Genomic DNA, 11233 nt, shown 5'->3' on the forward strand with positions numbered 1-11233 from the left:
CGCACCAACATCATTCCACCGTCGCCATAAAACCTAACCCTGCCTGGCATGGCAAGCATCTTGCATTTTTTGATGGGGTGCTTGCTTGCCTTGGAGCAGAACTTGATTTGCTTGACCATGTTGGCAAATGACAAACAATGGCAGGTTCCTGGCTCACAGAAGTGACATGCTTCCAGCAACTCTGCATCATAGCAAACTGCCAATTTCACATCACCAGAGCCAGCCAAGAGCACTATACAAAGGTTCTGCTTAATGCAAGAGTAATCAGCAGCTACAACAGCTGCCAGACCCCTGGCTTCTTGTGTACACAAGGTTCAAGACTCTGAGACTTGAGTAGATCAAAAAGATCCTTGAACCAATAAGCAATCTTCCATTTGTCAGCTGCCCCACAAGGGATCCGGCAAAAATCAGAAAAAAAGGGCCAGAAATTCGCCGAAGAGGATGCCGACTGAGCGCTTTCAGATCCTTTCGCTAAAGTCCGTCGAAGCTCAGTTGCTCATCGACTCTGCTTCGACTTCCGTCACCATCATCATCAAATCATTCGGTCAGCGATCATCATCTTGTCTCGACTGGCTCGACGGAGATCAACAAGGATGGCGTTCTCTGGCGCACTCACGCTGACGGATCTCAATGACTACCTCGGACCGTCGCAGGCCTGCATCAAACCGGTCGAAGGCGCCGATGCCCCATCACAGGATCAGCCCGACTCGTCCACACAGCCACTCGATCCAGCCGCGTCAGCATCCACACAGATTGCGATCGATCATGACGGCTCCTACTACGAGTCGTCCTCGGCATCAGCAGCGGGCGCATCTGCAGCGGGGGAATCCAGCAAACCTCGGCAGAGGACCAAGCTCGAGACGGCAGAGATCTCGCTCAACGACTGCTTGGCGTGCAGCGGATGCGTGACGAGCGCAGAGAGCGTTCTGATCACGATGCAGAGTCAGGAAGAGATGCGCAGAGCCATTGATGAAATCAAGCAGTCCAACGAGCCCAAGCTGCTCGTCGCTTCCATCAGCACACAGTCGCTCGCTTCGCTATCCGCCAAGTATACCTTCCAGCAGCAACAGCAACAGTCCGGATCATCGACAGCTCCTTCCACCCTACCTCTTCGTGTCCTGCTTCTTCGCATCTCGCATTTCCTCAAGACCGTGTTCGACTTTGATCATGTCTACGACACCACGTTCGCCCGCCACATCGCCCTCAAGGAGCACGAACGAGAGTTCTTCCAGCGTCGCGACAACTCTCGCAAACGTGCAAAACTCAGCAGTGCCGTCGGCAACGACGACACGCAAACAGATGGCGCGACACTGCCAATGCTCGCGAGCGCCTGTCCCGGTTGGATTTGCTATGCCGAAAAGACACACGGCGAACTCCTTCCGTACGTCTCGACCACGAAGTCGCCACAGCAAGTAGCAGGTGTCATTGCCAAGCGCTTCCTTCCAGAGCGACTAGGATTGCTCGCTGGGTCTGGAACAACAGACCCTTCTCCCTCAAAAGGACCCACCATCTACCACGTCACAGTCATGCCCTGCTACGACAAGAAGCTTGAAGCGTCTCGACCCGACTTCTATGACGACGTGACCAGCACCAAGGAGGTGGATTGCGTGTTGACCACTGGCGAGCTCGACAAGCTCATGCTGGACGAAGGTTTCGACATCTGTGCTGCCGTACCTGGAGAGCAAGAAGCGATGCAGCAATCTCTAGCCGACCTCAGTCTACAGCAAGCGCTCACATCTCGTGCCACCGACGGCGCCGACGCAGTCTCGATCTTGCCGCACTTTCCGCAATTGCTCGATCAGCCGGGCAGCAGCAGCGGCGGCTACCTGTTTGCGCTTATGCGCGCGGTGTGGCTTGACTGGATCTCGGAGAATTGGCATCGGTTCCCGGAGTCGGTGCGAGACCAAGGCGTGCTACCAAAGCTCGACGTGCGCATCATCCGTACCGCTGACTTTACCGAGTACATCCTCCGTGCGCCGATGCAGCTTGGCCTGTCCGATGACAATTCGTCATCTACGATCTTGTTCAGAGGCGCACAGTGTTATGGCTTCCGCAATCTGCAGAATCTGGTACGCAAGCTGCAAAAGCAGACGGGAGCACGCAACACGCGAGGTGCAGCAGGCAGGTTGGTCGACGCGGATGGCAACGCAGTGGGCGCTGGTGGTCGCAACAGGGCAGGTGCGGCCAGAGCGAGGGCGCGAGGGCGTGGCGGCATGGTGAGGAGAGGTCGAGGTGGAGCGACAGCAGCAGCGGCGGGATCAGCCGTCGTAAGCAAGAGCAGTCCCCTGAATCCCGAGGCGGACATCGTCCCGGCTCAGATCACCGCGGCGCAAGAGGAGGAAGAACGAGGATACGACTATGTCGAAGTCATGGCCTGCCCCTCGGGTTGTGTCAATGGCGGTGGGCAGATCCGCCCCCCAACACAGATCGAAGTCGACGCAGCTCCCACACACATCGCAAGTGGCAGCACCGACCCTGAAGGTTACGCAAAGGGAGGCTGGGCAGCAGACCAAAGCGGCAGGCTGACCGAGCACGATGGCCTTGAGGACCTGCTCAGCAACAAGGCCTGCTCTAGAAAGAATGCCGTGGAGAACGACAGCGAAGGCGCCGAGATGGAAGATGGAACCAAGGAGAAGGAGATCACAGGCTGGAAGGGCACGAGCAAGGAATGGGTGCGACGAGTAGAGGAGGCCTACTGGCAGGGCTCGAGAGTTGCATACACGCCAGTCGCTGTCGCTGTCAATGGCGCTGGTGGTGTGGCGAGCGATTCTGGTGCTTCGTCGCCTACTCTCGTCGGCAGTGGTGCCAATACGCCCCTGTCGAGCAGCAACGCCAAGTCGATCCGCGTCGAGGATCACCAGAGGCTGCTCGAGTCGCTCGCGTTCTCAGAAGAGTCGAAGCGGACCGCAGATGCCGCTTCGTTGGGCGGCGCGGACAAGGTCGGTGCCGACTCGATGGCATATGCGGACGTCTTGGCCGATTTGGTCGTCAAGGAGCTTTGTGTTCTCGCAGCTCCGAGCGACGACGCTACAGCTCTGGACAAGGCAAGGAACGGGCTGTTCCGAACGCAGTACCGAGCGGTCCAAGACGAGGCGGTCAACGGCCTCGGAGTTCAGTGGTAGACAGACGCCGCACAGCAATGAAGAAGACGCTCAGCAAGCCAGATGACGCTATCATCGCACAACACTTTGTCTGAATGAAGAATGAACTTGTCATTAAATAAGCGAATGTTACTGTTAAAATGCCCCCCACTATTCCCTGAACCACTCTATGCCTTGAGGACATTGACCGTCAAACCCAAACTATGAATGCCGCTGGCAGCCACGGCAAAGTAGTAGTAGAAGCCAGGCGGGACGACGCCGTTGTCGTTGGGCACGCTGAGCGTCACCGTGTTGCCCGAGGTGCTGCGCACGGTCAGAGGCACACGACGCTGGTCCGTATCGATCGAGTGCGTCGACGAGCCCAGCCTGACCAGCACGTGGCTCAACCCGCTAGCGCTGCCGAGCGATACGGTGAGCGTGCCACCTGGTCTGACACGGATCTGGCTACCGCTCTGCTGGCTGGATCGGAGCGAGGTCACCCTCGGCCGCGTCGCTGCGTATCCTTGGGAGTTGAACAGGTAAGGCGGCGAGTAGAACTGCATGTCCTGATGGTTGCCGGCGTCGCAATTGCCGCCGACGTAGCACAGTCCGCCGCCGCCGCTCATCACGCGTCCGTCTGGCAGGAGCAGCGTCGTCGAGTGGTAGTTGCGCGGGACGGATGCGGGCGCCACCGCCGTGAACGTGCGTGAAGTAGGATCCCAAATCTCGGACTGCAGCACGCTGTCCGAATCTTGGAAGACTTGCCCGTACGTCTGACCACCCGTGATAAAGACTTGACCGTTGGGAAGGACGACGGCGTTGGCGTAAGCACGACCGTAGTTCATGTCCGGCAGCTGCTGCACGGTGGGGTTGCTGTTGACGCCGTTGATGGTGATGGTGTGGGCAGTAGGGAGTCCGGGACTGTTGGTGTATGACTGCGTACCTCCAGCCGAGAAGATGGCACCCTTGGAGGCATCGTACATGACATTGACACCACACATCTGGTCACTGTTGCCGTTGCGTGTACCAGCTGCCGTGACGCCGCCGCTGCCCGAGGTGGAGTACCAGTTCATCTGCCTGCTCGGGCCGGCTTGAAGGACGGAGCCACCGGACCAGGCGAAGAGCCAGGCGTGGTTGTCAGTTCGCCACGCTCCCTCGGCATCGTAGGTCGTCAGCATATTTTGCACCTGTGCGCCCGGCAAAGGGGACCAGACGTTGGCGGCTGGATCGAAAACTTCACCATTCTTCATCGGCACGCCGTTCTGGCCGCCGATACCGCCGCTGTATGACCCGCCGATGGTGAAGGCGCGTCCGTCGGAGAGCGTCACGGAGCTCTGGTAGCCCCTGCCCGTGGTCATGTTGGCAGCACGGCTGAAGGTGTTGGAGAAGGGGTCATAGATGGTGACTGCAGCGTCGGTGTTGCCGCCGTCGATGACGAGTCTGCCGTCAGCGAGGGCGTTGATGCCCGGGCAGAACATGTCGTGCATCGTGTTGGACACTTCGAAACCGCTCTGGGTGTTGGCGGAGAAGTCGTAGCTGGTGAAGGCGGTCTGGGCCTGCCCATCACCGCCGAAGGTCGTCGGGCTCCATGACGAGAAAGCGAAGAACTTGGTCACGCGCGGAAACTGCGGAACAAGGTACGCGGCGACAGGAATGACGTTGAGACCGATGACGCTGCTCCAGCGGCCGTTCTTGGTGAGCGTTGCTGGCGCTGTCCTGCTGTTGGGTGAAATTCTGAAGGTCTGGAAGCGGTCGCTCTGCTGCCAGTTGAGCGTGTAGGGTGCTCCCTTGCTGAGGCAGTTCTTAAGGACGGGGTCCCACACGCCGTAGAAGCAACCAGGCGTGTTGCTGCACCATTCGATGCAGGAGGCACGGTCGGGCTGGGGGATGATACCGATACCGTAGGTGTTGTAGTCGGACTGCGGACAGACGTAGAAGGTGACGTTGTTCTTGGCCTTGTAGGCGTAGCCGGCGTTGTTGGGGCAGTTGGTGCTGGTAATGGGGGTGCCGTTGGTGGGTCTGTACTGTCGCTTGACGAGGTCGGCAGCTGCATGGAGGCTGAAGCATGCGATGAGCAGCCAGCCACCTAGCGCCAGGTGGGAGACGAGGAGGTTGGCCCTGTTGAGCTTCATGGTGCGCGACGACGTCGATACGGAGAGAAGAGGAGGCTCTTGGTGGGGGCAACGAGGTTCACGTATGTGGACGATCTGGAAAGACTGTCTATATATGTATTGCCAACTAGCTGTACGGCAGCAGCGGACCTGTCTCACGGACGGAATGCAAAGCTTGCATGTGGTGCATGGTCACTGGTTTGTCTTTGCTTTCAATGCTGGATGAGAGTAGGCGTCCCAAGGAGCTGGTGCAGCACCCTGGTCTCTCGAGCAGGCATGAAAAAGCAGGCTCGACTCAAATGTGCCAGGGGTGCGGTACCGGCACAGCTGCTGGAAGCGCGGGCAGAATAAGGTAGGCACGAGGGAGCTAGGCTCTTGGCCATGCGGCTCTGAAACAGATTATGGGACGGTTCGAGCTGCAAATGTTTGTGATTCTGCAGGGACGAGGGCGAGACTTTGCCGGATCGACGAGCGGGGAGGCAGACAAAGTGGCAGATCGACAGGGACGGGAGGGCGCAGGATGTGCGGCAGCGTCTATGCGAGATTCAGGGTTTGAGGAACAGCAAGCAGAACTGAGCGGGCTTCAAGGCTCAGCAGGCCATGTGCGAGACTGCATAAAGTTGATTGTGAGCCAAACAGTCCGGTTCTGCCCTGCATACCCGGACAAACAAAAGAGAGAGCGGGGCTGCGGTCTGCGGGCTGCAGGTGCCAGAAGAACGAGGAGCGCTGGCTCGCTCAAACTGACAGACAGAGGGTCAAGCGACCCAAGAGAAATTTAGAGCTCGCCTTAGCCATTTGGCAAAGTGTGAGACATTTTTGCGTCCCGAACTTGCCCTTGGCGCCGAGATCAGTATCAATTGGTTTCGGCTGTTCAATCCTCCCGGTGCTGCCGGTGCTTGCATGTGCACCAGGACAAGTGAGTGCTCCGGCACCGAGACCCGACTGTTGGCAAGATTGAAAGGTCTCAAAGGCGCATTGCGGTCCGTAGCGCACCGGTCAAAGGCAACAAGCTGCGGCCTGGCTGAGCTCTAATTACTCGGCACGCATGTCGCCTGAGCAGCTCAGGCGATCCGCACTCCTCGTGCAGGACAGGCCATGCAACAGGCAATTTTTCACAATTGTAAGATCTCGTCTTCCCGTGTCGATGTGGGATTATTTTCTCCTTTTCGGTGCCTCCTTTTCTGGCTCGCTTTTTTCGCGCGCTTTCTCAACCTCATCTTGGTCGCTGCCTGCTTCCAGGTCGCTTCTCTCCGAACTCTCCGAGCGTTCGAGACGGCTGTGAAATGCTCTTGGTACGCAGAGATCCGTTTGTGCCGGTCACTGCGCTCAACGAGCAACGACAGCGACCCAGCCGTCTCTACCGAGTAGCCGCAAAGGAATCTGCGAACAGCCATCTTCCCGAATCTGATAATGCAGGCCATCTGCTTCGCATTCGCCACCGGACCAAGGTCACGTCAGGTGGCCGCAACACGCTCGTCTAAGCAAGCAGGTCGGCGTTCCCAGAATAGTAAGAGCAACGGCGTCAAGCGGCGAACAGCACAGCACGCTCCTTTCTCGACGGTGCCATCGGCGTGAAAAACGGTGGAAAGCAAGGCGAAAATCAACGATGGCATCACTGATAACAGATCTGCAAACAAAAATGTCAGGCGAATCATGCGCTGCGCTCTTTCATCTCGCCAATTTCAAGAAGAAAAAAAAGGTGGTTGCAGCTCGAGACACCCTGACTCGCACCGAGAAGGATTTCTTCTTGAAACGGCCCAGGCTCGGTGAGGCTTGATCGCAGCGCAGCAAGAAGAATCAAGACGCCGCTTAGGAGCGGGTTAGTCGCTTATCTTTGATGGCCTTCAGCGAATCACATTTCTCTTATCTTTGCCATCCGCCGCCCACCTCCACCTTTGATGCATCAAGCTGTCCAACTGCGATGGTGTTGACCGTGTGGGTAGCTGATGAGCACGCTGCTCGGTCGGCTTTCCGTTCTCTTCCGCAGCGCACAGGACCGCTCAACTGGTTTCTTCCAGGTGGGGGACGGTGTCGTAATCCTTCTTATCCGATCTGGTTGATCTGTCTGTCCCGCTCATCTCCTCTAGTGCCAGCGTCGAGTGGCTGCTGTGACTCACAATTGCGCTCGCCCGCTGAAGCCTAAGTGTGGTTCGCTTCCCCACCGCCGGTGCCCTCCACTCAGTCCAGTTCTGGTGTGAGCGAGTCTTGATGAAATCTGTCTGCGCAAACTGTCCCGGAGCGAGTCGGTCTGTCGGTGTGAGAGTATATATGCCATCCTGAACAACGCAACGCTTCCCTCTTGTCCTCTCGAACCATCCGTAGAGACATCCTACGCGCCCATCACATCTTCGACATCATCATCAACTACAGACCCTTTGCGTAAACACTCACCATGTCGAACCTTCCCTCCGAGCCCGAGTTCGAGCAGGCTCTCAACGAGCTCTCCTCCACCCTCGCTCCCTTCCTCGAGCAGAACCCCGAGTACAACAAGGCGTTCCAGATCATCCAGATCCCCGAGCGTATCATCCAGTTCCGCGTCGTCTGGGAGGATGACAACCACCAGGCCCAGGTCAACCGTGCCTACCGTGTCCAGTTCAACTCGGCGCTCGGTCCCTACAAGGGCGGTCTCCGACTGCATGAGACCGTCAACCTCTCGGTCCTCAAGTTCCTCGGCTTCGAGCAGATCTTCAAGAACGCGCTGACGGGTCTCAACATCGGCGGTGGTAAGGGTGGTAGCGACTTCAACCCCAAGGGCAAGAGCGATGCCGAGGTGCGCCGATTCTGCAAGGCCTTCGCTACCGAGCTGCAGCGTCACATTGGACCCAACACCGATGTCCCCGCTGGTGACATTGGCTTCTCCACCCGTGAAGCCGGTTTCGTGTTCGGAACGTACAAGCAGCTGCGCAACGAGTGGACCGGTGTCATTACGGGCAAGGCGCTCGACTGGGGTGGAAGCAACATCCGTCCCGAGGCGACCGGCTACGGACTGATCTACTACGTCGAGCACATGATCAACCACGCCGAGGGCGGCAGCAACGGCTTCAAGGGCAAAAAGGTCGTCATCTCCGGTTCGGGCAACGTCGCCCAGTATGCGGCGCTCAAGGTTCTCGAGCTCGGTGGTACGGTTCTGTCGCTCTCCGACTCCAAGGGCTCGCTCATTGCCAAAGACGGCAAGGGCTTCACCGCAGAGATGATCTCTGAGATCGCCCAGATCAAGTACAAGCGTGGCGAGCTCAAGTCGTTCGGCGATGCGAGCGGCGCGTTGGAGTTCCACGAGGGCGCGCGACCGTGGACGCTGGTCAAGTCGTACGACGTCGCTCTGCCCAGTGCGACGCAGAACGAGATGAACGAGGACGAGGCCAAGGCTGCTCTTGCTGCAGGATGCCGTTTCGTCGCAGAGGGCTCCAACATGGGTCTCGACCAGGCTGCCATCGACGTGTTCGAGCACTCGCGAACCACTTCCGACACTCCCTGCTGGTACGGCCCCGGTAAGGCGGCCAACTCGGGCGGTGTCGCGGTCAGTGGTCTCGAAATGGCCCAGAACTCGGCGCGCCTCACGTGGGCCCCCGAGGAGGTCGACCAGAAGCTCAAGGACATCATGAAGAACGCCTACGACAACTGCTTCAAGACCGGCCAGAAGTTCCCCGCCAAGGGCGACAAGGTGGCCGACAAGCTGCCCTCGTTGGTCGGTGGCGCCAACATCGCCGGTTTCAAGAAGGTCGCTGATGCCATGAGGCAGCACGGCGACTGGTTCTGAGTGCAGAGCTGCTAGAATCTCGCGTTCACTTTGTTCCGTTGGTGTATATGTAGTCGTAGCCTCACGATCCAAAAAGCTCTTTGTTAGAAGCCGCTATGTCGATCTGTGTGACCAGCTGGAGAGCATGTGGAAGTGCATGATAGAACTTGACCTGCCTTGTCGATGCAGCATATCTGGCGCGAGTATCAAGCCGCAGGACTGTCCATGGGATGCAGAGATTGACATTGCAGGAGCTTGTCATTGAAAGGCGATGCGTGAAGCAGAGCGTACAGTTGCGATGCGACTAGAGACGGTCGCGCTTGTACTGCTTCTCAAACTGCTGGTTGACCGACATCATCTTGGTGTTGGTGCCGGGCTCGACGTTGTTCCAAGGGGTGGGGTTGTTCTTTCGGTCCCAGATGACGTCCGGGCCGCGCGCGAGTCGGCTCAGGTACCTGTTGGGGAGGCCAGAGAAAGGATCAGAGTCAGCAGGGTGCATCGAGGGTCGGTCTATCGCAAACGGGCCAGACGAGGCAGGGCGGAGATGCACCGAGATGGTCGATGAGCCGATTGCAGGCAAGTCGAGCTGTCGATATCGCGTGACTGCGTGACTGCACAAAGCGGCTGAGCACGAGGCTGACAAGACGCATACGGATGTCTCGAAAAGCCATCCCAGGCCCACCTGAAGGGGCTTGAGAAACCGGATCGAGGCGAATCGGAACCAAGCCGAATCAATCCATGGTCATGCAGCAGCTTGCTTCGAGCCTGTCATCGGCTTCTTCCACTCTCGCATGTCGGACCGTTCGGAGGTGATATTGATGCGGACGACGACTTACCAGGTGGCGCCACCAGCAGCGAGACCAGTGATAACGTAGATGGGAAGAACTTCGGGAGCATACCTGTTTAGATGGGAGCGCCGATAAAGCAGCAAGAACGGGTGTCAGCAATGCAAGCTCGTCATACTATGTCTCTGCAACGATTCCGTCGTGCCCCATCACTTTGGCCGCCCGACCTCAATGATCCTGCCGCTTTCGATCGAGCACTGCGTATCCTCGTCTCCAGTCCACCTTGCTAGGACGACTGCAAATCGCCACTCGTCTCTACGCACCAGTTCTTCCACATGAGCTGACGAGCCTTGTTCTTGGCGGCCTGGGCGGCTTGACTTGCGACCATCTTTGCGGTTTTGCGAGGTGTTGTTCAACGGGTCAGTTGAATAAGAAAGTGATGGTGTTGATGCTATTCAGCGACGATGTCGAGATGTGCAATTTGCAACTTTGGGCCTGTGGATCTGCTCTCGCACGAACGTGGAAGAACGAGGGTGTCGAGGGCGGAGAGCGCGAATTTCCGTAAACGACCGCTGCTTGCTGGGAGGCTCGGTTCCGATCATGGTTTTAAAAACTTGTTAGGCCGTGCTTCTTCTGGTTATGAGGCATTTTCCAGTTTAGCGAGCTTGGGCCTTGACGAGGGTCTTTCTCCTCTTGGGTCGAGACCAGACGGCGGCTACGGTCTGTGACGTCGCTTGTTCTCGCTTACGACGGCCCTCTTGGAAACAGTGCGGAGACCAACACCGGCTCAAGTGACCCTTTCTCGCACCGGGCCCACAACGATCCGGCCCCACACATGGGCCAAATCTCACTCCTCTGTTCTCTCTGTCTGTTCATCTCCCTCGACGGCCAAACTGGCGGTATAACACCCACATAATGAGGTGATGCGAGAGCTGCGGTCGGGACCGAAGCCACAGAGTGACAGGCGCATCTCATGACACCGGAGTTGCGGCGTGAAACGCAGGTGTTGCATGTGCCTCGTTCGGAGTGACTTTCCAGCTTCGCTAAAAAGCAAAAAGCATTACGTCCAAAATCCCGGGTCAAGCCTCCGAGCAAGACTCGAGTTCAGGCTGCAATGGCTCGTCTGCAAGCTGTGACGCTTCTCTGTCGTTGTCGTTGAGCTGCAGAGGAGGGCACTTCTTTCCAAAGCGAGCGAGTGTCTGATGTGAATTGTCGAAAGAAACAGAGGCGGCAACTATCTGAAGTCAGGTTTGTGACTTTATGGCGTGGTGCATATTTTGACGCTCGGATCATCCGTGCATTCAAGGCGGCTTCATAAGTTAACCAAAGCGCTTGCTCTCTCGCTCTTCAGTCTTCTCACACACCAGCATCGCATTGTCCGGGGTCGAATGATTGTTCCTCTCTGACGATCACATCGCAGCTCGAACGAAGGAATGTCTGCTGTCATCACTTTCCCACGATAGAGTTCGCAGAGGAAAGCACCGCAACACCCGACTCGCCCTTTCCCAGGCTACTTTGCTA

At 57.6% G+C, this 11233-nt stretch overlaps 4 protein-coding genes across 4 annotated transcripts; 2 read left to right on the forward strand and 2 right to left on the reverse strand.

Moving 5' to 3' along the window:
• Window positions 1-593: 593 nt before the first annotated feature.
• On the forward strand, window positions 594-3122 carry PSEUBRA_005068 (Iron hydrogenase, large subunit, C-terminal; the record flags this gene model as incomplete). Its single annotated transcript, XM_016438535.1, has 1 exon — window positions 594-3122. One exon carries the CDS (start codon window positions 594-596, stop codon window positions 3120-3122), a length of 2529 nt encoding a protein of 842 aa, XP_016290385.1.
• Window positions 3123-3268: 146 nt separating this feature from the next.
• Window positions 3269-5212, reverse strand: PSEUBRA_005069 (protein of unknown function DUF1929; the record flags this gene model as incomplete). The annotated part of the gene is made up of 1 exon (XM_016438548.1): window positions 3269-5212. One exon carries the CDS (start codon window positions 5210-5212, stop codon window positions 3269-3271), a length of 1944 nt encoding a protein of 647 aa, XP_016290386.1.
• Window positions 5213-7583: 2371 nt separating this feature from the next.
• PSEUBRA_005070 (Glutamate/phenylalanine/leucine/valine dehydrogenase, C-terminal) lies at window positions 7584-8948 on the forward strand (the record flags this gene model as incomplete). The annotated part of the gene is made up of 1 exon (XM_016438543.1): window positions 7584-8948. One exon carries the CDS (start codon window positions 7584-7586, stop codon window positions 8946-8948), a length of 1365 nt encoding a protein of 454 aa, XP_016290387.1.
• Window positions 8949-9231: 283 nt separating this feature from the next.
• PSEUBRA_005071 (NADH-ubiquinone reductase complex 1 MLRQ subunit) lies at window positions 9232-10100 on the reverse strand (the record flags this gene model as incomplete). The annotated part of the gene is made up of 3 exons (XM_059465523.1): window positions 9232-9382; window positions 9764-9826; window positions 10036-10100. 3 exons carry the CDS (start codon window positions 10098-10100, stop codon window positions 9232-9234), a joined length of 279 nt encoding a protein of 92 aa, XP_059320405.1.
• Window positions 10101-11233: the final 1133 nt, after the last annotated feature.

Source organism: Kalmanozyma brasiliensis (assembly GCF_000497045.1).
Source record: "Kalmanozyma brasiliensis GHG001 unplaced genomic scaffold PSEUBRA_SCAF5, whole genome shotgun sequence".
In the NCBI taxonomy this organism is placed as follows: Eukaryota; Fungi; Basidiomycota; class Ustilaginomycetes; order Ustilaginales; genus Kalmanozyma; species Kalmanozyma brasiliensis.